At 33.3% G+C, this 27988-nt stretch overlaps 2 protein-coding genes across 2 annotated transcripts; one reads left to right on the forward strand and one right to left on the reverse strand.

Annotated features, from left to right (window-relative positions):
* Nucleotides 1-2487: 2487 nt before the first annotated feature.
* On the reverse strand, nt 2488-9464 carry LOC116011817 (nijmegen breakage syndrome 1 protein). The gene is made up of 14 exons (XM_031251232.1): nt 9274-9464; nt 9032-9085; nt 8679-8940; nt 8472-8560; nt 7973-8103; nt 6845-6891; nt 6652-6760; nt 6224-6310; nt 5560-5725; nt 4381-4886; nt 3492-3553; nt 3315-3417; nt 3164-3222; nt 2488-2848 (listed from the first exon to the last, which is right to left on the reverse strand). The coding sequence occupies exons 1-13, from the start codon at nt 9308-9310 to the stop codon at nt 3169-3171; spliced, it is 1707 nt and encodes a 568-aa protein (XP_031107092.1). The 5' UTR covers nt 9311-9464; the 3' UTR covers nt 2488-2848; nt 3164-3168.
* An 8047-nt stretch (nt 9465-17511) lies between these two features.
* LOC116014530 (lysine-specific demethylase JMJ25-like) lies at nt 17512-27886 on the forward strand. The gene is made up of 13 exons (XM_031254607.1): nt 17512-19947; nt 20031-20143; nt 21389-21488; nt 21594-21735; nt 22538-22601; nt 22692-23430; nt 24129-24458; nt 25655-26254; nt 26471-26543; nt 26618-26703; nt 26841-26960; nt 27185-27246; nt 27579-27886. Exons 1-13 carry the CDS (start codon nt 17605-17607, stop codon nt 27634-27636), a joined length of 4830 nt encoding a protein of 1609 aa, XP_031110467.1. The 5' UTR covers nt 17512-17604; the 3' UTR covers nt 27637-27886.
* Nucleotides 27887-27988: the final 102 nt, after the last annotated feature.

Raw genomic sequence — 27988 nt, forward strand, 5'->3', positions numbered from 1 at the left:
TTTTTTTTTTTTTTTTTTTTTTGCGTGCGCGTGTTTTTTTAGTTGGGAGTGACAAAAACACGGTGAAGAGATCAAATTATTCTAAACTTTGTTTTCTCCCTCCTCGTTTTTCAAAACGGAAAAATGTGGTCGTCTAAGATAATGTGACATCAACGGCATTATAAAAACGAGTGAATTGAAAGCATTGAATTGAATTGGTTTGTCCCAACCGGCATCATAGGATACACATCTACACGGCACCATACAAATGTTTTGAAGATTTCGTTAAAGTCTATGATTTGCATATTTGTCGTCTTTTCCTTTAGAAGCTTCCACGATTAGCATATGCTCCTTCCCGCCCCAAGTTAGTACCTAGTTTGCTAAACTGCCTGATTGTTCATACGTCTTTTGCCTAAATCTTCAATGCATGCAAAGAAAATTCTCACATTGACTTGAGACATCATCTTTTGTATTTTCCTACACTTTTAATTTTGTTTCTTGTTTTACCAAAAGTGTTAAAAACACAAAGGATGTAATTACATCAAATATAACGAAATAGTCAAATAGGAACAAAAATCGATTAGTGACCTATAATAACAGGTCACTAAGGTTCTAACTATATCCGACCAATCGGCTAGTAGAGGTTGGGAAAAGGTACGGTGGTGATTGAACTGGACTCTAAGACTTGATGGCTAATCTGCATTAGGATCCTCGTATTAGTGTAGGAAACTTGTGGAGGGATTGGATATGGTGCGGCAAGGAGGGTAATAAATTTGCTGATAAGCTAGTCAACATTGGGCAATCTAATGTTTGGAGACGACCCTTAAAGTTCTTCTGAATTGTTTTATTGATCTCTTACGGGCTAATGCTTGAGGCGCGTTGACCCAGAGAATTTCTTAACTGAAGCCTTGCCCTACTCCATTGTACTAACAAAAAAAATAAAATAAAAATAAAGCTAACGAAGCTCCCCTGCAACTTTTTATTTTTCCTTTTATTGAATCAAAATCTCATTAGCTTAGCTAGTAAATTTGGTTCTACGTCAGATTGCATGGAATGGCTTTTCACTCCTTTAAACCTTGTTGTAATCGTTCTTAAAGTTTATTAATGAAGTTTATCGTTCAAAAAAAAAAAAAAACACACACACACACAAAAATAATAATAATAATAATCACGATCTCTCTCTATAGCAGTTAAAAACCCTCAAAAAAACAAACAAAAATCTCCCATTGAAAATGCTCTAAGACATTATTATCAAACCTATCATAGTATGAAAACTTTAATGATTATATTGGAGTGAGATTTTATTTTTTGAATTTTATTGCATGTTTTCATTTTCAATAATAAATTAATAATAATACAATTAATTTTATCCAACCACGTTAGATATTAATGCAAAAATAGATGTATATACTACGTATTTATTTGTGTTTACGAGGGAGGATTTGGCAATTGCACCTTGGATGTGTAGTTTCTTGGCGATTTCTTGTGAGTTACCAAACATTATATTATTGACTTTTAAAGGCAGAAATCGGCTGAGGATTAGGTGCCTCAACCCCTACCTGTTCCGTTCTATACAACCACCTGATCTGATCACATATTCATAGTTTCATACAATTTTTAAATTCAGCAGACAAATAAGACCAAAGGAAATTCAGACCGGCCTGGATCGAGTGGAGGAGTTCAGTTCACACATTACAAGTGCTCCTAAGCCTTCATCACAAATCAAGCTCGCAATTAGTGGCTAAACCATGGAATCAAGCACCACTATCATAATTTATGATTGAATTATTTCCAATTTCGGTCTTCATTAAATATGAAGTTTTAATATATATACACATACATATGTATGCATATATAATTGTATATATTTAGACCAATATCTACCATGTAGGTGAATCCTGATTAAGGTATAAAAATTGCATGCACTTCTCATGGCAAAAGTATTAATGAAAATAACAGAAAGTGCAATAATTGACACAGGAAACATGATAAAACGAGCCTATCTAACTCATGTCAAAACTCAAAGATGTGTTCAAACTAGCGAGTTAGTTTTTTTTTTTTAATGCGCTGGAAGTACGACAATAATTGACAATTTTGATATCTCAAACTGTTGTAAAGCCTAAGCGATCTCATATGAAGACAAATAGAGTATGTTTGGTTCATGAGTTTACACATAGAAATAAAAATCAAAATCATAATTAGTATTTAATTGACAACTTTTTAAAACACAACTATAAGATTTGATTACTCATTCAATTCAAAACTCCATTCCCTAATTAAAATAAGATATCATTCCACTTTATTGGTAATTTGATTTTATTTTTTTTAGCTTCAATTAGTGATTTTAAATTTTTGTTTTGATTTTTTTTTTTTGTTTATATTGGTGCTTTGAATGTCATTATATTATGATCAATTGCTTTAATTTTTTATTTTTGTATTTTTAGAAAACTTATTCCCATTATAGGGTCATACATAACCAAACATCAATATTGATAATCATTCTAATTCTACCCTACTACCAAACATGCAAAATACTTTCATCAAAACACATTATCATTACAAGTACCAAACCCGCCCATAATACTTGATAATTCTCAAGATCGATAAATTATTTTGGGTCAAGTTTGAGAGATTCACATGTATGCAATAACAGCCTGATCACCCATTAGAATTGACTGGTTAAGATCCCATAAGCTGTGATGAGAGAAGGGTGGAAGAAGGGGAATGTGGCTAGCTATATACAACCAACCTGAAGAACTCCATACATGCATCTCAGTGACTTTGAACTCCACTAACGTCATCAGCATATTATGAATCTAACTGGCCTTGGCACGTCAAAAATTAATCATCAAGAGCATGTTACGAGGACCTACACCGAGAATTGATCATCAAGAGCAGGTCACAAGGGAAGAACCTTATCCGGTGAATGAGATTATCGGCAGAGCAAAAGCATAAAAATGACATTCTACTTGCACAGACAGGGTAGTGAGATTTACAAGTGAGCAGGAAATGTGTTGCAGAACTAACCACAAAGAAAGTGGTCTAAGAAGAAAATCTAAATGAATGTGTAAGAGTTGTGCTGAGTCGACATGAATAGAGATATACAACACAATAAAAAGTGACAATAGGTGGCAATGGAAAATATTCCAAGAAATTCAAAAACAAGCTCAAAAGAAAAAATTACCTTTGTTAACCACGTGCAAAAACTCCAAGAAGAGAACCCATGACACCACGTTTCTTCTTCTACATCATTTAAAGGATGAGAAAAGAAAAATTATTTAGATAAACATACATGAGAATCTAATTTAAGATGATAATACAAGTAACATATGCACCTTCTCATCATTAAATAAGTCTTCTGCCCTAGCTTCCATTTGTTTTCTCCTTCTCTCTTCTTTTATAGATTCAACTACTTCCTCATTGTCATAGTCAGATTCTCTGCAGTCAAGAAAATCAGTAGTATTCACCATTATGCAACATATGCTAATCATCAAATGACAAGGTTTACATACTTGTATGGGTCATTTGAAAATGGAATGAGGCTGTTAAAGCTATTCCCAGACGGAGCTGTTCTCTGCAAAATTACATAATAAGCATTAAGTAGTGATAGTGTTAGTACCACAGGAGACAAAAAAAATTCCAAATAGGTCAGAACGGAAATCACCAAAAAAATCTGAGAAATGCAACTATGAAGAATTCAGTGCAATGGTAAACCTCAACATAAAGGTCCCTGGTCTAATATATAAAGATTGCCAGCCTAGGGTGCTTTTTGGCACCTCTTTGGGATTTGTATTAATAGATGAATTTTCTGAAGGAAAGGAGCAACTGGTCTCCATACAACAAAAACAACTAGGTTGTCAAGTCCAGTAGCATGTATGAGCGCATGACAGGTGATTTGGCTCCATATAACTCTAGGATATGATTGTACCATTCCAACTTAAACAACCTCAAGTCCAGTAGCATGTATGAATGCATGACAGGTGATTTGGCTCCATATAACTCTAGAGTAATAAGATTGTACCATCCCAACATAAACAACCTCAGCCTTTACATTAATCAGATTGCCTACACTCTTCATAGTTCATATAATTGACAGAAAGTCTCAGTTATCATTTTTGTAAAGTGGACAATAAAAATAAGCTGGACTTGAGTATTATTTTAACTTTTAAGTTGTACCATCCCAACTTAAACAACCTCTGCCTTTACATTATTCATATTGCCTAGTGCCTACACCCTTTATATAATTGATAGAAAGTCTTAATAATCATTTTTGCAAGTTAAAAAAAAAAAATGGACTTGAATATTGGTTTAAAGCTACAATGAAGTAGTATTAGCAGCATCAGTAAACTATTTAAGATGAATTCTCATAGGATGTGCCTATTATAATAAAATAAAATTTACCTTTCTGAAGCGTTTAAAATTTGCAACTCCATTTGTTGAGGAATTCACCAAAGTAGGTAGGTTACGTTCTCTTATAATCAACTCTTGGCTGAATATAATATCTGAATTCCCACTTTTTAAGTCAATTTCACTTCTTTTTGACATTTCAATATCAGTTTTGACTCCAACCATCATGCTGCAACCCCCTTCCGGCTTAATAAGAGAAGAATTTTTGTCTGGAATTTCTTTGTCATCAACATGCTTGGTTGATTTTGAAGTGGCGAAATTTATATCCCTCATATGATCATCTTCCATTGACTTAACAAATAGCATAGAACTTTCACTTTTCTTCTTATTTTCAGTAGATTCAACGACATCAATGACTGTTTTTTCCTTGTCATCTTGATCTGCAGATTCTAATAAACACACAGGAGCAGTATCATGACCTGACTCGGCACCACTTTCTGTTTCTGCATCTGAATCTGCCACCACAGTCTCGTCCGTGGAGCATGAAGATGTGACAAGCACTGTGAAAAGACAAGTATTTGGGTAAATACGTCAATAACAAGAAATAAAAAGTTTTTTACTTCTTTCTTGGAAGCAAGATTCACTTGTCAAAAGAATTCACCAATCAAAGAAAAAGTTGTGAAGTGGATGGATGCCAAGAGGTTATTCCAGGATGGGAGGGAGAAAATTGAAATTATAAGCTCTAATGTCCAATACACTAGCATTAGCATATCAAATTGTATTTTCAAACGATGGAAACAATTTAAATGCCTCAATAAACAATCTCTGACAACCTAAATGCAACAACATTTATCATTGCTTCTGAATTACCCACAATTTTGCAGATATAACATAGCCTGCAAACATTATAATAAAGCATAGACAAACCCGACATCTAAATGCAAAGATAACATAAGTATTCTAGAAATTGGATTATTGAATTGCATTGCTAGGAATAAGATAAATATCTAGACTTTGGCTCAGTAATTAAATAATTTTATCAAGTCCATCAGGCAACATTGCCCATTCAAAATGATTTAATCTACAAGAACCTTTATACTTCCAGTTAACCAGTTAAAGAAACAGGGAAGCAAGGGACAAAATTACTAAAATTCAATAATGTTGTGGAACTAAGCATTAGAAATGCTGGGGCTGTAAAGCTAGCCAAAGCAAGCAAACTCATTTTACCCTCACCTGGTGGAGATACAACCAAAGAAGGATCTAGATGTCCAGATACAGCAGCAGCAACTAAATCCATCTCATTTACCCTAGACAAAGAAGGGCCATGAAAGCACTGGGAGCTTGTTGATCCTGCTGGGATTACATATACCATTTTCTCATTTTCTTCCTCCTCTGTGCCCTACGTGGTGAAAGGAAAAATAAGTATGTTATGTAAAACAACAATGGATTAACAGGTCCATCATTTCGTAATTTCTTTCAGTAAGTAACAAATAACCATGAGAAGGATATAATGGATTAATTAATACCACAGCTTACTCTGCATGCAAAACTCAATTAAACCACACACCAGAAATCCCGGATTTCTAATTTCAGATTCATTTCTCCCCTACTTTTTTGTTCTCTCTTCTCCAGCTGATTTACTCCACCTTGAACTATTTCTATTGAAGACTTCAACACATAATTTCTCCTTCCTACAGATGTCTCATTCTACCTAAAGAGACGTACTTACAAGCAGTTCCTCTTCTTTGTATTGCAGTTTGCTTAAACAGTCATAAAGATAGCCTTACTTCTCATTTTTTGTTCTTATTGAAATGCAAGCAAAAGGGCAACCCACAATAGTTAAAATCCTAGAAGACATAATAGAGGAATGAGTGGGCAGAGAAAAGGAAGCATGTACCTGGCTATTGGGACAGAAATCTTCCACAGAAGAAACTTTTGCACCACTCACTTCCAATAATGACGGCAATCCGTCTTTCAGTTTATACTGTAATGAGAAAAGCATACGAAGAATCATCAGTAACAAAGCAGCTAACACTTTCAGATCAAATCATGCTGCGCAACATTCAGCATATGATAATAATCATAATATACTAGTACCAGTACCCACAGAATAGAACAGGTCATACTGAAAATGAATTATTCATTATGAGTTTTCAAGAAAGCAATAATAGCTAAAAATGTTTGTAGCCATATAGCACACACTCTTATGCAAACAAACTAACGGTTAGAAATGACCTATAATTACACTGATCCAATGGATATAGAAGAAATGTGAATACTGAAATATAGTCAAGAGATATTTATATAAATGAATGAAAAAATTACCTTGTCAACTAAATCCAGTATAAAAGTATATGTTTTCAAACAAATTCCTCGAGCTTCTGGGACTGCAACTTTGACTGAGATTCCTTCAAGCTTTAAGGTTGGAGCATGACTGTGTGACATTGGCAAATTAGCCTTAATACCAGAGATAAAAATTTTGGTACTTCTGCAAGGGACTATAAGTTCAAATACTTACGAATCACAGCTTGGAATTTCGGTGCATATATTTTTTCCTGCAATTAGCTGAAATTCATAGCCTACCAATTAGCAATAGAGGTGTCTAGTGCAAGTAAATTAATACTCCCTCATCTGTTAAAAATTGTCCTTAGTATATTAGGATGTCCAACAAAAATTGTCTCATTCAATAAATTCGACAGCATTTATAATTTCATTACCCAAAATACCCTTTAAATAAAAAATTGACATAAATCACATAATAAAATAAAATAAAATATTTATTGCTTATACATTTATGGGCAAAATTGGAAATATATGATTTAATCAACGCATTAAATATACTCTCTTAAATCTATGTGTCTGGTTAAAGAAGACAATTTTTCCTGGACAAAGGGAGTAAGACAAACAAATAAATAGATGCATGTCATTAGTTAGACCAGAATGTCCATAATGTATTTAAAAATTCATCTTCTGGAGCCGTTCAAATACTAATGAGTGCAACTAGCAGTAATGGTTGAAATTCTACAGCTAACTTCTATGGAAATGCCAAACAGGTTTAATATGCTTGTCAGTGGACAGAAATGGGATCCCATCTTCTCCATTTACAGAAGATTACATTGATTCCTTATAAGAAAAGAGAGGGATCCAAAGTATTATTTTAAGTATTAAAGAAATCTAATGCATTAGGTATTTAAAGGATGACAATACATTTTATTCATCCATATCAATAACTATAAACTATACATAATTAACCTCCTCGTCAACACAAGTCAACTAAACTAAGCGTTAATTCCAATCTAGTTGGGATCAGCCATATGAATACTATTTTTCCACTGAACACTCTTTAACATTAAACCAGGAATAAACCCTAGAACTTACATGCCTTTTTGACAAGGAGTACCTAAGTGCTGTGTAAGTTTTTCGGTTTACCCTCCTGTCACCTATCTCCTATTACAAGAAAGATTGAAGCCTACATTGAACATATCTAAGATATCTTAAATCTATTCACTCTTAATTGGTCTTCAAGCAATTCAATTTGCACCTTACTTCAAACAACATATCCATCTTGCATTTGCATTTCTGTTACAGCTATTTCATGTTTTTCTTTAGAATATATGAATAACTCAGGCAATTAGATTGAATATACCTCAACCCAGCTGAACTGGACAAAGGGTTTCCTGGCAACAATAGCATCAACTAATCCTTCCTTCAATGGAATGTTGTCTTCAACAAGTACATGTGAGCAAAATGAACTCCATTTCCTGGTTACACCAGCCCCTGTATCATATAGGCAAGGTTAATAACATGACATTTCAATAAGTAGAAATGCTACAAAAAATAGCTGAGGGAAACAGTAGGTTTGTCATTGCCAGTTTGGATAACTATCAAGATACCAGCTCAAGAAAAAAAAAAAAAAAAAAAAAAGAAGATAAATATAGGGTACATGATACTGATTGCATGAGTTATTTTTTGGGGAAATGATGCAATCCAGATCAATAACCAAAGCAAAGGCATGCAAGACTCCTATGATTAATAAAAGTAATACTGTAAAAATGTGTTTGTGTGTTTATACATAAACCTTCTCAGATAACCTCATAGATTAAATAAACCACTTACCCTCACTTATTAAGTTAACAACCACTCACCTATTGATGATATGTTCTTTACAAGAAGTCGACTTGCTATGGAATTGTCCGAAGAGCAGATGAAAAATACAAGGGGAACAAAAGAAAACCTGCCAAGTATCTCGTGTTATCACAATAATCTATATTTCACAAAGAAGCACCCTCAATGATATATATACAAAAATTAGCTGATGAGATTCCATTAGTGTTATCATGCACTTCAGTTACCTGTATGTTGCAGTCCCAGTACCAAATGAAACTAGGTCCCCATCCTTCAGCATTGCTTCTTTATTTGGACACTCATGAACCTTCTCCTTTGAAGTGAGGTTCTTGTTGATGAAGGTTCCATACTTTGAACAGTCTCTTATCCGTACTTTAGAGGCAACATCCGAACTCTTCTGAGGATGTTCCAAATATATCATCTCTTCAATCACAATTTCTGCATGGACCCTTGAAACTCCTTTATCTTTTTTCACAATCACATCACATCCTGCACAACAAGCAATATGATAGACAAAACATTAAGCACACTATTAGTGAATTAGTGAAGCTGAAATTTGGCTGCTTTGTCTCCCGAGTACCTTTTCGACCAACTTTATATGTTCCTTTATTGAAGAAATAGTATTTATCTTCACCTGTCACGCAAAAAAAGCCAAGACTATATCAGTTCACTATTCGAATCATTGCTAATCGCGCAACGGCGCAAGTAATGCAATTAGCAGTCAGCCCATTTCGGAAGCAAGATGTATGCATGATCAAAACACAGACACGGGAAAGAAAACATGCCGGTAAACTAATTAAACAAATTTCAGAAAATTGAAACCTGGGATTGGGTCGATAGGAAAGAGACCCCAAACCATACTATTGATATTTCTAGCTTCTTCTGAGAATCGATGACAATAACGAGTGTAGGAAAGCCTGGAGAGTTCCCGTGTATGTGTATTCAAGATTTCAAGAATCGAGTGGGTTTGGCGCCGGTGGGAAGACGGGCAAGGGATCACTGAATCGGTATTGTTAATTGCTGTCGATTTGGAGTTTCGAACCAAGCTCGGGTTCGTTTCGTTTTTTTGGGTTTGGGCCTTACAGGCTTTGATGCAACTTGCAACCCAACCCAATGTGAATGGCAAATTATGCCGTGGACCCAGGTCCACCTTGTAAGGTGGACATGGGTCCAATACGAGGCCGTTTCACTATTTCTTTTTGTTTTTTTAATTACTAAACATATAGCCCTGAAATGTGTGAATGTGGAGGTTTTAAATTGTGAATATATAGTATAGAATTTGTGAATGTAGAGTTATGAATATGTGAATCTATAGTAAAGTTAACAGAGTTCAAGCAGTCCTGAAATGTGTGAATGTGGAGGTTTCAAATTGTGATTATGGAGTATAGAATTTGTGAATGTAGAGTTATAAATGTGTGAATCTGTAGTAAAGTTAACAGAGTTCTAGCAGCCTTGAAATGTGTGAATGTGGAGGTTTCAAATTGTGAATATGGAGTATAGAATTTGTGAATGTAGAGTTATGAATGTGTGAATCTATAGTAGAGTTAACAGAGTTCTAGCAACTTGTAGCCCTGTAATGTGTGAATGTGGAGTTCTCAAGTTATGAATATGGAGTATAGGACTTGTGAATATAGAGTTTTGAATGTGTGAATGCATAACAATGGTATTATAGTTACTAAACATATAGCCCTATAAGAATTTTTTGCATTTTTAGTCCCACGACTATTGTGGTACTTGCAGAATTGGTCAACGATTTTCAAACTTTGTAATTTTGGTCCACGACTATTGTTTTTGTTGCAAAAATGGTTCTTTTCTAGTCAACATCTCGCCGGAAAATAAATCCGGCGGATTTTCCGGCAAGTTTTCACCGGAAAAAGAATTCGATATATTTTTCGTCAATTTTTTGCTAGAAAAAAAAATCTCCTTTCAAGTAATATCAAAATAGACATTTACATTGTTGAACAAAATTCATCTTTCTAGTGCGAAAATATCGATTATGCTGGAAAAACATATATTCTTATTTTGGTAAATTAATTAAGTTAAAACTCGATTAAAAAAAATTAAAGTTAAAATTAATTCTTTTTCTTTTTACTTAGTACAATTATGTACAAATTCAAAATTTTTGGGTACTTTTTAGTTTAAATTTAATCTTAATAATATTATTTTTGTTTATCATGAATTTGTACTAATAATTTTGAATTTGTACTTAATTGGCTAAAAAGTACAAATAATTAAAGTTTTAACTTTAATTAGTTTTAATTTTTTTTAGTTAAAATAGTCAATCACATATACATTTCAAATAGCTTAATTTGCTCCAAAGTCCAAATAGCTCACTGCCATAATGCTCCAAATTTCAAATAGCTCACTGCCAGTAGTGTTTACTGCCATTTTGCATTTCTATTTTTTCAATTGATTTTGACTTCAAAGTTCTTATAATTATATTAACTTAATTAGAAATGAATTAGTTTTAACTTTAATTAGTTTACCCAAATAAGAGTATATGTTTTTCCGGCATAATTGATGCTTTCCTGCTTGAAAGATTAATTTTTTCAACAATGTGAATGTTCATTTTAATACTACTTGAAAGAGGAATTTTTTTCCAGCAAAAAATTGACGAAAAATATGCCGGATTTTTTTCCCGGCGAAAAATTGCCGGAAAATCTGTTGGATTTATTTTTCGGCGAGATGTTGACTGGAAAAGGAATATTTTTGCAACAAAAACAATAGTCGTGGACCAAAATTGTAAAGTTTGAAAGTCGTGGACCAATTCTGCAAGTATCACAATAGTCGTGGGACTAAAAATGCAAAAAATTCAGTCATATAATGTGTGAATGTGGAGTTTTTAAATTGTGAATATGTAGTATAGGGTCTGTAAATGTAGAGTTTGTGTTCTGTTGCGATGAGGAGCCGTTAACACCGTTAATTTTTTACTTTATTTAAAAAAAATTGTGAAACGGCGTCGTATTGGACACAGGTCCACATTGTAAGGTGGACATGGGTCCAAGGCATAACAACTGAATGTGAATCCATTTAATTTAAATAGGAATATAACAATACCAGGGTCTGATTCAATATACAAAATTTGACTTCATAAGGTACAAATTTCATGTTTATAATATACATAATTATATAATTGAGCACACATAAACACTTAACATAATACACATACACATTATAAAATTGAATTGAAAGTCATAACATACAGAATTATATATAAATAAAAACAAATAAATTTATAACATAATACACATGTTCTCTACGTACTTATTTTAAAATATCGTGTTTAGTGTTAATCCAATTAAAATACAGGTCTGATCATGTTGGGTCAAAGTGTCAAACAATACAAAATTTGACCCAACCCCGCCCATGTTCCAAAACATTTAAATTGTTTCTCCAATTTTTTAAATTTAAATTACAGATTCTAAAATATATATTGAGCTAGGTTAGACCAAACAATACAAATTTTCGCTCAGTTCACCAAAAAAAAACAATAATAATATAAATATTTTATTCAATTTATTTAATTCATTTTTATTACATTTATCAATGCCTAATTAAACATGAGGCAAACCAAATTTAACCAAACAATAAAGTTCTTAGTATGACACATCCCCCATCCTAAAAAAAAAAATTGAAATCATAAATTCTATATTTATCAATTTATATACTTGTTTGTATTATAATAAGTTACTCCGTACAAGTTAACAATTATTTATTTACATATTTTTATTATACTTGTTATTAATATATATATATATATATATATATATATATATATATATATATATAACACTTATAAATTTTAATTTTAATATGAATAACTTCATAATATATTTACGTTCATGTTTTCTTACAAATGAAGAGCCAAATAGAAAAATATAATTTTTGAACTTTCTACCAATAGAAAAATATTATTTTTTAACTTTCAACTAAACACCAAAAAATAAAAATGTCCTCGAAAAAATTATTCATTTTTTTAATCATTTTCTAAAAAGCATTTTACATATTTCCATACAAATCCTTAATGTGGGCAAATTTATAGCAATTCAAACAATAGTTAGAATTGTTGATGATAAATTTCGAATAGTCATTAAATAAATAAAGTGGTATGAATATAAAGTACATTATAAATTAATATACAATACTCATGATAAAATATGATATATTAACCCAAGGTCGATATTGGCCATGTCTTGTCAAGACAACGGCACAAGGTTCCCAATTTTTGGGGCCTAATTTTTTTTTAAAAAAATTGTCCGATATAATCTATTATTTTTTATACTTGATAATTAATTTTTTTATAATTTATAGATTGGTCTTAATTGTAATTGAAAAAAAAAAAGTAAAAGGAATGGGCATCAAAATGTTGGTGAATAATTTTGTGTTTAAATATGTATGAAAAATGACATTTTTAAATTAACTTTTGAATTGTATTATTTTCCTTGTTGAATTTGTATACATTATATTTGGACAAAAAAAATATTACATTTTTTTCTTAGAATACAATAGCTTAAGTTCAAATGGATTTAGACTCAATTACCTCAGTTATAGAGATTTTATAGATCTTAAAAGACTTCTATCTTCATCATTTAGAGATCTTTTGGGATTACTATTCTTATTTTTGTAAATATAAATTTTCTATAATTATAGCGAAATTTAAATGTTAACAATATAGCTCTCTCCCTATGTTCCTGTTATTGTCTCTCTATTATTATCTTTGTCTTTGGAGTTCGACTCTATTATGTTTAGATGGCATCTCGAAACTAAACCAAATTAAACTATTAGATAGGGTCCATATTTCTAATGGAACTGACAATGTATTAACCATTTAAATTTTCTCATATTCTAAAATCATTTTAAGATTGTCTCATCCAAAATACAATCAAAAGTAAAATTGTCAACATATAACACTAAGTAATTATTTAACACACTTCATACCAATTAATAAATTTAAAAACTTATTACCATACAAGGCACATTATACATCATGAATTAACCTACATTATAAATCTCATAATTTGATATAAATCATAAACTTGTTAGAAAATCTATCTATACATTAAAAGCAAGAACATTTGTTAAACAAAATGACCAAAAAAAAAAAAACATATTTGAGTCGACGTTGTTTTGATGGATACTCCAAAGTCAACATTGCTTGTGCGGGGAAGTCTTTGTATCTCCCTTGGTGGTTCAGTTTTTTTTTTTTTTCACAAATAATTAGTATTTGTAGTTTTTTAATCATATTATACAATAGGCAATAGGAATCATAATTTCTTATGCAAAAATATGGTGTACCTAAATTACTTGTTGGGAAAATCTTTGTTTTCCATTGATGGTTGATTTTTGTTTCATAAAAAAGTAATTATTGTTATTATTATTTGGAATTTGTTTATTATAATATATTATAGCATTATCTATTTCTCATGCAAAGATATAATGATATCTAATTTTACAGTTAAACATGGTTTTCTTAAATCATTACTTTACATTAACCAATACAATCATTGAGCTATTCTATACATGTTGACATCTTTTTTTCAATATCAAATTTTGTGGGAAATCTATCTATAAATACACATACCTTGATAGCCTAATGTTCATAATGTCCAACTCTCATTACAAGCATATTAATTTTTGCATTTAATTTAATTTGGAATTTATTAATGGCTCATCAATTTATTCTTGCTAGCCAATTAAGTCATTTAAGCACCCAAAAGGCACTAAGGGTTCCGTTGGTTATAACCTATAAAGTCAAAGAGATACGTGATATTAAACTATTAGACATGACCTTTATTTTTAATGGAACAACATTATATTCAATTATAATGGAATGCACGTAATATGTTAATTGAAAGTATGTAATATTTTAATTGAAATTACATAATATATGTTATATTTATTTACATAATTTGGACCATGATTTACAATATGCATGATTGACCGGCCTTGATCCACAAAATAAATTGTGAGGTCAAAGGCGACAATGGTGGGTAGAGATATAATAGGGATGTGTTAGGTGACGAGTGATGGATGTAGTCATCTTTGACTCATTGCCACCCCTATTACGTAGGTGGTAAGTGTGATTGTGTGGGGGCAAATATATAAATAAAATATGTTGAAGTATGTATGTAGACATAAACAAGGTGATTATTATTGTTGAAATTATGTCTATTTTTTTTTATCATATTATGAAATCATAATACATTACTTATGACAAATTACGAGATATTACTCATTTATGTCGTAATCTTATATTATAAAATTATTGTAAGATTGCATAATCTGAAATACGATCAAAAGTAATTTTCAACATACAACACTAATTAATCATTTAACATATTTCATATCAATTAACCTACATTATAAATATATCAATCATAAACTAGCACACATTATAAATTTATTAAATACATAATTCGTAATCACAATTATACAGTGGTTTTTTTTTTTTTGAAAACAATTATACAGTTAATCAAATATGAATAAAATTACAAATTAAAATTTGTAGATCTTATAAAATATTATTAGAATTACGAGTATATTAAAAGTAACCCAATGAAGTAGCTCAATTGGCAAGTGAGTTTTTTTTGTGAGGAAAATTTTTGGGGGAACCTGGGTACAATTCCCGGTGGACCCAGTGGATTTACCAAATATATATATGAACAAAATAACAAAAAATTTGTAAATCTTATAAAATATTATTAGAACTAGTATTTTCGCCCGTGCGTTGCACGGAATGAATTTGCTATAATATGTTAAGAATATTTAGAACGATATACAATTATGTAAATTATAATGTCGAATATTATACAGTGCAATTGATCGATTATGTTTTCTGATGTTATCATTGCTTGAATTTGAACAAATAATTGCCCAATTAATAGCCAATGTGTATATATATGCATCTGATGCTGAAACTTTAGACATTTTATATATCAATGTTTATGATTTGTATTAATTGGGCTAATTATCTCGTTGTCCAGCAACTCAGTTATATAAATTATTTATACGGATGATATATTTTCTATGTAAATATATAACAATTTTATCATCTTTGTATAAAAATAAAACATAATAGTTTATCAATGTAATTGTTTTGAATTACACATTATTGAAAATCTTTTTATAGACGACATTGATAGTATATTATATATTGTTATTGTAAATTTTTTTACTTATTTTAATTTACATCACTAATGAAGTAAATTATCTAGAATTATAGTTTTTTAGTGCTTTATTTCAGAATTACTGAAGTAAAATATCCAGAACTTTAGTACTTCATGGATTATAAGACATTTCTAAAGCAGGCATGTATAGATTAGTTTTTTTTTTTTTTTAAGTGTATAGATCATATAGTAATTTGATTGTTGGAATTTTTATTTATTTTTGAACATTACCATGAGAGGAATTTAATTACGTACATTAACATAATATAGTAATTTTTTTGAATACTATAATATACATCATATAGTAATTTGATTGTTGAAATTTTTTTTGAATATTATCATGAGAGGAATTTAATTACGTACATTATAATATAGTAATATTTTTTTGAATACTATAATATACACCATATAGTAATTTGATTGTTGGAATTTTTTTTGAATATTATCATGAGAAAATTTAATTACGTATATTAACATAATATAGTAATTTTTTTAATACTATAATATATATCATTTAGTAATTTGATTGTTAATATATGTACATAAATATGGAATCCATACAGGAATGGAAATGAATAAAATATTTCATTAATTTCCGTGTATAATTAGGAATGTAATCATGTTTTGAATATTTTGTCAATTTTAGCAATAAATAAGGAATGATAAAGAATGATAATGAATGCTAGAATTTCTGATAAAGAATTATTATATAATATTATGTTGACCGATTTCAAATTTTTTGGATTAAAATGAGCGGGAAAGCTAGCACTTTTGTTTTAATATATATATATATATATATATAGATATAGATTACGAGCATATTAAAAAAAAATTAAAAGATTTGGAGATGTATTTAAAAATAAAAAAGTTAGGAAAATACTAGTACTGTTTTTTTAGAAAAAAAATTAATGGGAAATTTAAAAGATTTGGAGATGTATTTAAAAATAAACAAGTTTGGAAAATACACAATACTAGTACTATTTTTTTAGAAAAAAATTTAATGCGGGGGAGACAGACTGTACCCCACATATGAGATGCTACTCATTTATGTCGTTTTATTATATTATGTAATCATTATAATATTGCGTAATTTGAAATACAATACTCATGACAAATTACATGATATTACTCATTTATGTGGTTATCTCATATTATAAAATTATTGTAAGATTGTATAATTTGAAATACGGTCAAAAGTAATATTTTCAACATACAACACTAAGTAATCATTTAACATATTTCATATCAATTAATGAATATAAAAACTTAGTACCATACATGATACATTATACATCATAAATTAACCTACATTATAAATATATCAATCATAAACTAACACAAATTATAAATTTATTAAATACACAACTCATAATCACAATTATACAGTTAATCAAATATGAATAAAATTACAAATTAAAATTTGTAAATCTTATAAAATATTATTAGAATTACGAGTTATATTAAAAAAAATTAAAAGATTTGAAGATATATTTAAAAATAAACAAGTTTAGAAAATACACAATACTAGTACTATTTTTTTAGAAAAAAATTTAATGGGGAGGGAACAGACTGTACCTCACATATGAGACGTTACTTATTTATGTTGTTTTATTATATTATGTAATCATTATAATATTGCGTAATTTGAAATACAATACTCATGACAAATTACGAGATATTACTCATTTATTATTATTGTTATTATATTATTATTATTATTAATATTTTTGCCCGCACATTGCACGGGTATATTATTATTGTTATTATTAGATTATTAGATTAGATTATTAGAATATGAGTGGGGCCGAAGAAGAAAGCAATGTGCGTCTCTGCATTCCAGCGCATATATAACCTCCTCCCACCCGCCCACAGGCATAGAAGATGCACACCGTACTGTGCTCTCTGTTCGTTCTTCTCTTTGCCTTATAAAGGTACTGCACTTTTCTGAGGCGAGACACTTCACCGTTGTGATCGGACGCGTGGCAGAATGGGGCGAGGAAACACTGGCGGGGGACGCTCCGCCGCTGGTGGTGGGAGGGACGAAACCCCGAGAGGCAAGGTGGCGCCGTGGGACAGTGATGAGATAATCAAAGAGTTGAAGATGGAGGTTCCGGACGAGCTTCGGTGCAGGAGGTCGGACGGCAGGAAATGGCGCTGCTCCGGCTTTAGGATAGCCGACAAAAACCTATGCCAAAAGCATTTTCTCCAGCCTTACATCCGCCGCTTAAACCTCGAGAGGGACAACAACACTGTTCTCTCTCCCCCAACCGCCGCAACCCCTCCTAGGGCTTCCAAAATCGGCTCTGCAACTCGTCAAAGCTCTGGCTTGGCTGCTAGTAAGGTACGGAGGTCGGTTCTGTCGGTCAAGCGGCCGAGAGGGAAGCGAGCCGAGGAGTCGGCGTCTGATGATGTGATACCGAAGAAGAAGCGGAGAATAAAGGGGAATGTAGAGGGCGAGACGGGAAAAAAACCGGTGAGAAACAAGAAGAAAATCGAGAGTGACGGGGAAGAGGAAGCAAACTTTGATAAAATCCCGATGACCACAAAAGGGCAGAGAACGAAGAGGTATGGAGTAGGTGTAGAGAGAAAAGGGGAAGGCGATGAAAGAGTAGAAAATGCTGATGATGAAATGGAAGAATCAGAGGACGAGAAGGTTTGTAAATTTTACATGAACAGGAAAGAAACTCATAAGAAAGAATGGCAAGGCCAGAGAATTAAAATTGAAAGGAAGCAAAGTGATAACGAGGAATTGGAGGAAACTGAGGGTTCTGAGAGTAAGAGGGATAGTTCTGAGGAAGAAGAGGAAAATGAGGGTTCTGAGAGTAAGAGGGTTGATTCTGAAGAAGAGGAGGAAAATGAGGGTTCTAAGTCTGAGAGGGTTAGTTCTGAGGAAGAGGAGGAGAATGTGGGTTCCAAAACAGGTGAAAAATTGGAACAGGAAACGAAGGAAGATGATGGGGACACTGGTGAAAGTGACCCTGGCAATTTGAAGAGTGTTAAAACAGCAAGGAGAGGCAACAAGGATGGCAAGAAGGAGTTGAGGTTGGGTAAGGGGAAGGAAGGTAAAAACACTGTCACCTCTGGTAGCTCTGAGGATACTGAGAGTGATGAGTTGATAAAATCTGCCAAGAAAGGTGTCACAGCTGTGCCTTTAACAATAGGTAAGATGTTCCAGGAAAAGGAAGGGGTGAAAATGAATCTAGATGTGAAAGAAGAGAAGAAAGATGTTATTTACCAAAGGAAAAAGAAGAAGAATCTTTATGGGCTTGCCCATGAAAGTGATTCTGAGAAGGGGAAGGACAGTGCAGCAAAAATGGGGGATGCAAGTGGCAGTAAGAAATCACAGTTTCTAGATAAGGAGTTTCCAAAAGTAAATTTTGAAAATTCAAGGAAGGGCTTTGCTAGTTTGGAGAAATCTGCTAAAACGGGCTCTAGAACTGAGTCACTGTTGAAGACAAAGGAAAAGAAACTGCAAGAGAATAAAGGGCTAAGGATAAAATCAGGAGAGGATAAGGGAGATGACTATGATGACAGGGATGGTTATGGAAATTTCTCCCTAAATGAGAAGCGTGCTAAGGTGGTTAAAAATGGAATTGGAAGTGGTAAATACAATTCACAGGGAAAGAAGGATGACTTTGCAAAAAGAAAACTGGTGAAACTGGAGAAAGAAGGTGGCTCTGATGCAAATTCTGATTCAGACAAACAGTTTGCTGCTAAAATTGTTAGACATGGTGCAAAGGGTGTCCCAAAGGATAATTTATTGAAAAGAAATAAGAAATTACAGGAGAAAACAAAATTTGAAGATGGGGAGGGATGGAAGGATGATGGTAATTACTCAGAGGATGAGGAGGGTCAAGGAAATGGTGCAGCTGGCAGGAAGAGGCCACGGTTAGAGGGGGTAAAGGAAATGGCACAGAATGGTGAGAATGCTGATTTTCTTGATGACTCAGGGAAGAAAGGTGGTGTTGGTTCAGTTAAATCTTCTGGAAAGAGTGTTGGAGCTGGATATATGGTGAACAGAAAAAATGAGAAGTTGCCAAAGAATAAACCTATCAAGGCAGAAAAGGCACAGAGTGGAAATGTAGCAAATTATAACAATGAAGAAGATTCTGGCTCTAGCTTTAGACCTGAGAAAAGGATGAAAGAAGATGGCAGGATAGACTTGTTCCAGAAAAGGAGGAATGACAGCAAGTCATCAACTTCAATGAGCGAAGGCCATAAGGAATGTGGTTTTCTTAATGAGTCAACAGGTAAAGGTAATCTTAAGAAAGAAAGGCTTGGTGGAGTAAAATCAAAAGTCGATCTGAGGAGGAAGCACTTTAGTAAAGATGTAAGTCCATTTATCTGACCCTTTTTATGGTTCCCTACCTTTCTATTTCTTATTTACACATCCTGATATGATTTAATACACAGGATCCATATGACGATTGCCAGATGTGCCATCAGTGCATGAGGAGTGATAGAAAAGTTGTTCGCTGTCGCAATGAATGCCTCAAACGCTATTGTATTCCCTGTATTACGAGATGGTAATGAAGTTTTATTAATGCCTAACTTCCAAAAGTTTATCTACCTTAATCCTACTAATTGGATCTTTGTCCATTAAGTCTTAGTCCTTACTTTATTGAACTTCTAGAAGATTATGGAATATATTGTAGGATTTATGGTACAGTATAGATTCCTAAATAATATGAATATACAGTGTTGAAACGGGAATTTGCCAATGCTAATGAAGGGCATGGCCAAACTGGTAGGGGTCTTTAGGAGTCTCTCAATTTCAGCCAAAACCTTGCCATTTATGGGAAAAATGAGGGTGGCCATTATAGGCCTGTCCGCCTGTATGCTTCTGAACAGTTGTGTTAGATCTGCTTCTTACTTTATTATGTTTTTGGTTCGTTGGGGTGGTCTAGGTTTATTGGCATCTTTGTATAAGTTGACATCAAAAGTTTTATTGTAAGTTTGTAATTTTGCACACCACTATTTTAAGTTGGTATGATGCATGCATACTTCTGAGGGTGCTATAACTGCATTATATGTGGGGGTGTGATCTCTCTTTAAAGGAAACTGTATAACATCTTCATCTCAATTACATTTGTATAAGCAGTGATGGGTGAGACTCTGAGAATATAGCCTAGGGAATCTGGGAATGACATACCTTATTGCATATAGGCTTTGGATTTACTCAATAGACTGCTAAGTTTTAAGAAATTTGTCTAAACTCAAGAACTCTAGTTTAGGAAATAAAGTATTATTACTCAGTTGTTTTATTGCTTTAGATTCCTTCTATTTTAGGAACAGATTGTATGATTTCTAGTATCCCTATCACATGAAAGTAGAAAGATCCATCAATATTATAACCTTTTTACAACCTTATACATTCAATTAAGTTGAAATGCATATTTTATAGTATAATATTTCTCTTATCATTGGTCTCTACGTGATTTCTGACAATTGGAAATATACTTTGGAAGGAGAAATATATTGATTATAATCATTATATTAATCACCTAAGAACTCAATCATACTTTTGGGCACTGGTTATTGATCACATTTCTTTTTGTTCAAATACACTTTCAAAATACTTGCATAACTTTAAGGAGGAAACAAATATTACTTTGGTCTGAAACTATGATTTGGTCATAGCTAAAATGCATGCCAAATATTACTTTGGTCTGAAACTATGATTTTGTCATAGCTAAAATGCATGCTTATCAAACACTAAAACCTATTTCCTGTTCTATGTCCAAAATTATTTTTCTTAATGCTCAATATAGGTATCCTCAACTGACAGAGGAATCGATAGCAGAAAATTGCCCATTTTGTCGTGGAAACTGCAATTGCAAGGATTGTTTACGTCGACCTACTACATATAAGGTTCTTTTTCCAGCACATACATTTTAGGATTTTTTGCTGCATAAAATATTTCTTTCTCAATATGCACATTTGACATTTCATTGTCCTTTTCACGGTTTATTACAGGATCGCAAATATGTAGGAGTACCAGAAGATAACAATGAAAAAAGAAGCCGTCTTAAGTATCTTGTAAATGTACTCTATCCGTTTATAAGAAAGTTTGATCATGATCAAATGGATGAAAAGAAGATAGAGGCCAAGATTCAAGGTATTAATCCATGTGATCCTATATCCCTACTCATTCACATGCTATAAAAGTTCTCATTTATGAAGCAATGCCTTTGCTTGTGCCAGTCTTATGTTCTGATAGGTTATGCAAGGACATTTGTCTTATAGCTAGCTGACCAGTCTATCTTTCTTATTATTCTACAGTGTCATAAAGTGGTATCAAGATTTCTGGTTTAGAAGTTACTCCTTCCTTTACACAATTCCCTTTGTGTAGGCACTATTTTTTAGGGCATGACTTCAATTTGGAAATAATACTTCTTGGGCACCATTTCAATATAAGCTGTAACTAATTGTAGATAAAGGGCATTAGCTATTAGTGTGCATAGTCTTTTATGGCATCTCAAAACAGAAAGGAGGCCAGTTCTTATGGGACATGGAAATAATAGGCTATGGCCTTTCAAAAGGACTCATTCAGTGAAGTATCAGAGGCAAAGCAAGTGCTGTGTATGGGACGCAGTACTCTAAGCAACCTTGATATTACTTTCCTGACACTGCTGCCATTTATTGTACTTTTAGAACTTTACTACCTTAGTTAAAAATGTTTTTTTTTTCCTTTCTAATTATATTACTATTTTAGATGCCCAGTTATGTTAATGACCTCAATTTTGAATTGCAATTTGGGTATTAGGAAAGTTGAATAAAAATTTTCCAATTTCGTGGGGCTTGGAAAGGTTTTCAAAATAAAGAATGTAACTGTCATGCTGCTCATTTCCAATAAATTTGCATATTTGGTAGAAAATGATGTACTTGATTGTTTATTGAACATGCTGACTTTTCTGAAGGGGTGTCATTGTCTGAGCTAAAGATATCACAAGAACATTGTTATGAGGATGAGCGTATCTACTGGTATATTTCATTCCTTAAGTTATAGCTTATTCGCTTTGTTCTGTAGTACATCTTTATTGACGTCAAATATAATGGTATCTTATTTGACAGCGACAATTGCAGTACCTCCATCGTTGATCTCCACAGAAACTGTCCTATTTGCTCATATGATCTCTGCCTGTCCTGTTGCCGTGAAATTCGAGAAGGTTGCTTACAAGGAGGCGACAAAGAGGTCATGGTTCCATATGTTGATAGTGAGAAACCATATTTGCATGGAGACATCTCACACTCGCAGGTAAAGGGTTCTTCAGAGCTATGCAATGATTCAGCAGCTAAGGATCAGGCCAGCAAGCTTCCAAAGTGGAAAGCAAGGGAAAATGGCGAAATCCCTTGCCCACCAAAGGAAAGGGGAGGTTGTGGACATGATAGGCTAGAGCTTAAGCATTTTTTTGCTGAAAACTGGGCTTCTGATACAATGAAGAGAGTAGAAAACTTAGTTGAAATCAATGCCTTTTCCAATGAGACTCAAGTTCCTAAGGAGCAGTGTCCCTGTTTTAGATTTGACACTGATCATGGTGCTAAAAATGTTAGGAAATCTGCTTCAAGAGAAGATTCTAATGATAACTATTTGTACTGCCCATCAGCAAGTGACATCCAGCATGGTGACCTTGAGCACTTTCAGAGACATTGGATCATGGGAGAGCCTGTGATAGTTACAGATGTTCTTGAAACTACATCTGGTCTAAGTTGGGAACCTATGGTCATGTGGCGTGCTTTTCGCAATATAAGCATCAAGGAAGGTACATCAGATTTGGAAGTGACAGCAATTGATTGCCTTGATTGGTGTGAGGTACACTTTATGGCCTCTCTTTTATATTATTACCATGGCGTTCCTCTTTTGTGTAATTATGATCATGGTCCTTGTTGGTTTAAACTGTCTTTCCTCATACTCTGTGAAAGTGGCAAAACAAACTTCAAAGTGGACGCCCAGTTGGGGAATTCCAATTAAGCATTGAGTTATCTGGTTAAACCCCCTCTCCCCCACCCCACCCCGCACACACCCCTCTCTGGGCCCGCTTTTCTCTCTCTCTATGCTGGATGGGGTAATGTGCTACAGAGTATTTATTAAGATAATATTTTATTCAATTTACATCTTTGGGTTTAAGGGATTTTCCAAAATGTTGTGTAATGAATTGTAGTCTTGATCCATAGTTGCAAAGTAGTTATTGTGCTTGCATTTATTTCTTAATTTCTATTGTGGTTTGGCATGCAACACCTAATTCGTATAGCTGCCATTGGATACCTATTATAAAAGTTGGTAATAACTGAGGAAATAAGAGGAAGGCATCATGCTACTGCCAGGGGAAATTTAAATGTTTAATTGCTGGTCCATTTATAGTTGACTGTATAAACCTTGCTTTAATTTATCTTAATTAACATCCTATAAGAAAGCTGTGTTTTGTCATTCGCATGCATCATCAACAAGTTAATACTTTAAGGTGAAACATAAGCACTGTAACATTGCTACTTTGCTTTCTGGACTTGCAGGTAGGTATTAATATTCACAAATTTTTTACGGGGTATGCTGAAGGTCGGAAACATGACACTCAATGGCCTGAAATGCTTAAGCTGAAGGACTGGCCACCATCTACTTTATTCGAGGAGCGGTTGCCACGCCATGGTGTAGAATTCATTAGAGCCTTGCCATACAAGGAGTACACTCATCCTCATTCTGGTATTCTTAATGTTGCAACAAAACTACCAGATGGAGCATTGAAGCCAGACTTGGGACCTAAAACATATATTGCATATGGGTTTGCGGAAGAGCTTGGGCATGGAGATTCTGTGACAAAGCTCCATTGTGACATGTCAGATGCGGTACGCAATTTTCATTTTCATTCTATTATATATAACAGGAAATCCCATGTGAATCCAGGATTTTAGGAATGAATCAAAGTCGATAATCTGATCCTAAAATCTAGGAAATCTTTCATAGAAGTTTCCTTTTATGGAGTAAAGAAATAGAGTAATATACGTTATAAACTTTGAAATGGATTGCGATAGGAAATGATTACAAAGATATGGAAGCCTTGAAATAGTAGTGCCTAGCAAAGGAGTTTGAAATAAGAGACATATGGAGGCTCTAGTATTTCCTTGGAATTGAAGTGGCCTGATCTAAGCAAGGAATGTTTATCTCCCAATAGAAGCATGTTACTGATTCACTCAACGAAACAATTTAACAATGGCTAGTAAACCAGTTGCAATGTCCATTGAACAAAATCATAAAGTGGTAGATAGATAAAAAGATGTGCCAATGATTTGTGTGGAAGCTTATTTATCTTGCTCATGCTCGCCCTGAGATATAGCATACTTTATGAGTGTTACCCATCAACATGCTTGATCTGCCAGAGGTTCATCTACCTGTGTCTGACCAAGTCTGCCATACTTTAAAATGATGTGCCAATGATTTGTGTGGAAGCTTATTTATCTTGCTCATGATCTGCGAGAGGTTCATCTACCTGTGTGTGCATGTAGTTACATAACCTGAATCCATAACAATGATGATGCCACCAATAGCACACATATATATGAAGCAGATTATCTTAATTGTTTACCCTTCCTATTCCAGTATTCACATGTCTTTACATAATTACAGTTACATGAATTAATTGATTGGAGTTGCCAGAGTGCCAGACTGTTATTTATCTAAGGGTGCTTTAGCTTTGGAGTAGCAAGAATTAGAAGTAATTGTGCAAGTTGAACCTCCTGGTCTTTATAGTGATCTTGTGCCTGTCTGATTTTTTGTGCTGCCTAACATTTTGTCCAACTACAAAAATAGTAACTTAATAACTGATTGTGTTTGCCCTATTTTAATAATTTTTGGGCTTAACCTATCCTCCAGAAACTTGGTGTTGATATGAGCATGTCTAATGGTTGTCAAAAATGTGGTGGATCACATATTACAGGGGAATCTAGACTAAAACATTATTCCTTTTCTTCATCATGTTTATGTGTGTGTGTGTGTGTATAGATAGGTCCACTCTTTGACGTTTAAACTATGTTGAATCTTACAGGTAAATGTTTTGATGCATACTACTGAAGTGCCTTTAAAGGAGTATCAGCTTTCTAAAATTGAAGAGTTGAAGAAAAAAAATGATGCTAAGGATCTAAATGAGTTGTTCACTGTTGGTGGAGATGAACAAGGAGTTGAGAACCCAGCTCAGGTGCCTGCACATAACTTCAAGTCTGAGTCATCCAAGAACGGGCCAACTGATGAAGTTAGCAATGCCATGGTGAATGCATCTGAAAAGGACAGTGTGCAGGATGGTGTGCCTTCAGATGTTAGAAATGAGGCAGATGACACTGCTGATGCCTTAGGAGTAAAAGCTGATAACACTGCTGAACTACTGATGGATAACAAATCTGTGCAAGATGAAAAGGAATGTCAATCAAATGTGAATGATGTCATTCTTTCTGACATGAACGTGCAGCAGGCGGGCGAGCTATCTTCTGATCAGAATATTTCATCTGAAGAGAAACCAAATGGGCTAGATGTATCAGATGGAGGTGCAGTCTGGGATATTTTCCGGCGACAAGATGTTAACAAGCTTGAGGAATATCTTAGAAAGCACCATAAGGAATTTAGGCATACACATTGTAAGCCTGTGGAGCAGGTAATTACCAACTTAACGCAAAGCACACCTTTGATTTAGTCTTTTTTTTTTATGCTCAGGAAAAGTAAGTTGCACATGAGCTCTTTTTATTTTTTATTTTTTATTTTTGGCAGGAGATTTTCCCTTTGTGAGATTTCGTATTTTTGTGAGCTTCAGGTTTGAAGTTTCACAGACTAATTGACACTAACCATAAAATTTTTAAATTTAATCTTGTAGGTTGTTCACCCAATTCATGATCAAGTTTTCTACTTGAGCTCATACCATATGAAGAAGCTGAAAGAGGAATTTGGTTAGTTTTTTATCCACTGAATACTATATAGATTTTTTACTCTTAAGATCTTATTTTTGGTTGTCTGCTTGTAGGTGTTGAACCTTGGACATTTGTCCAGAAAGTTGGAGAGGCAGTTCTCATTCCTGCTGGATGTCCTCATCAAGTCAGAAATATTAAGGTAGGCTTTAAAATACTGCTCTTGCAATGCTAATGATGCACTGAGGATGCACTGTAGGTGCACGCATTATTTCCCATTTTGCATTCTATCTGGTATTCTCAAAATTGTCTCATCTGTCCTATTCTTATGTTTGGCAGTCCTGTATAAAGGTTGCACTCGACTTTGTTTCACCTGAAAATGTGGGTGAGTGCATTCGATTGACTGAGGAGTCTCGTCATCTTCCCCAAAAGCACATAGCTAAGGAAGACAAATTGGAGGTGAGCTCTTCTCATCATTTGCAATCAAAACAAAAACAGTACCACTCAAAATTCCTTTATTATTATTATTTAAAGTACCATTCAAATGATACTTATCAATGGTACTTGATTTTTTTTAATTTTTTTTTTTTCACATTCTGTCATCCAGTGATAAAAGCATGCACTTGAATCTACTGTTTAATTTTATAATTTATTTATGTATTCCCTATTGCATTCTTTCTTAGGTGAGGAAGATGACTATACATGCAATCAAAAATGCTGTGGCTGAACTGGAGCGCCTAGAAATGTGAGCATACAGACATCTTTTGCTCTCTTTCAATATTCACCATTCTTTATTATTACTTGAAACCTTCACACACACACACACAATTCTGTGACTTAAACTCAAGGATGTGAGTGAGGATTGGGTGGCAAGAGCCTAAGATATCAATTTTAAAGTGATGCAGTCTATAAACTTGATCAAAAGGAAAATTGAAGTTCTTGATTAATAAAACAAAATACTGAATGCACTTCCACCTATACAAAAGACATATACGATGTTTTATTTCAGTACTTTGTTGTCGAAGCTTCTTCCATTTCATATTGGCATACAAGAATTAACGAGAAAGATACTTTCAGGGATTGCAAGGATGAGGTTCAGCAATCAGATGCGGATTCTACACCTCCTCACGATTGAGCTCCTCTCTCCCCGAAGCATATCGTGTGCTGCTGCTTCTCAACCAAGTTACAGGCAACCATGAACCATCTCCTCCAGATAATGTAATCATGCTTTAGATAATGTATGTACTGGGGGCATCTTGTAAGTAACTTGGTACATTTCATAGTAACTTTCCTTTGCAACTCTTTAAGTGCAACAGTGTTGTTATCATAAACTCTTTTGCCATTTCTTTCAAAAAGCCAAACCACCATATGATTTCCCCCAAAAACTAAACTAAAGTTGACTCCTGATGCATTGAAGGGAATATGTGCAAATAATGTGCAGCTGTCGTGATCTACTTCAATTCAGAGTCAATAGTATTCAAAAAAAA

This window comes from Ipomoea triloba, chromosome 3, assembly GCF_003576645.1.
Source record: "Ipomoea triloba cultivar NCNSP0323 chromosome 3, ASM357664v1".
Taxonomy (NCBI): domain Eukaryota; kingdom Viridiplantae; phylum Streptophyta; class Magnoliopsida; order Solanales; family Convolvulaceae; genus Ipomoea; species Ipomoea triloba.

Excerpts from the sequence above, each read along its gene's own strand:
- LOC116011817 (XM_031251232.1), bottom strand. The coding sequence starts at position 9,310 with ATGGTTTGGGGTCTCTTTCCTATCGACCCAATCCCAG. Across the intron at positions 4,887-5,559 it reads TTTGGTTGTATCTCCACCAG|TGCTTGTCACATCTTCATGC; the intron begins GTGAGGGTAAAA and ends GTCTTTTCACAG. Across the intron at positions 3,554-4,380 it reads ATTTTAAACGCTTCAGAAAG|AGAACAGCTCCGTCTGGGAA; the intron begins GTAAATTTTATT and ends GTAATTTTGCAG.
- LOC116014530 (XM_031254607.1), top strand. The coding sequence starts at position 17,605 with ATGGGGCGAGGAAACACTGGCGGGGGACGCTCCGCCGCTGGTGGTGGG. Across the intron at positions 26,544-26,617 it reads GAAGCTGAAAGAGGAATTTG|GTGTTGAACCTTGGACATTT; the intron begins GTTAGTTTTTTA and ends GTCTGCTTGTAG. Across the intron at positions 26,961-27,184 it reads CTAAGGAAGACAAATTGGAG|GTGAGGAAGATGACTATACA; the intron begins GTGAGCTCTTCT and ends ATTCTTTCTTAG.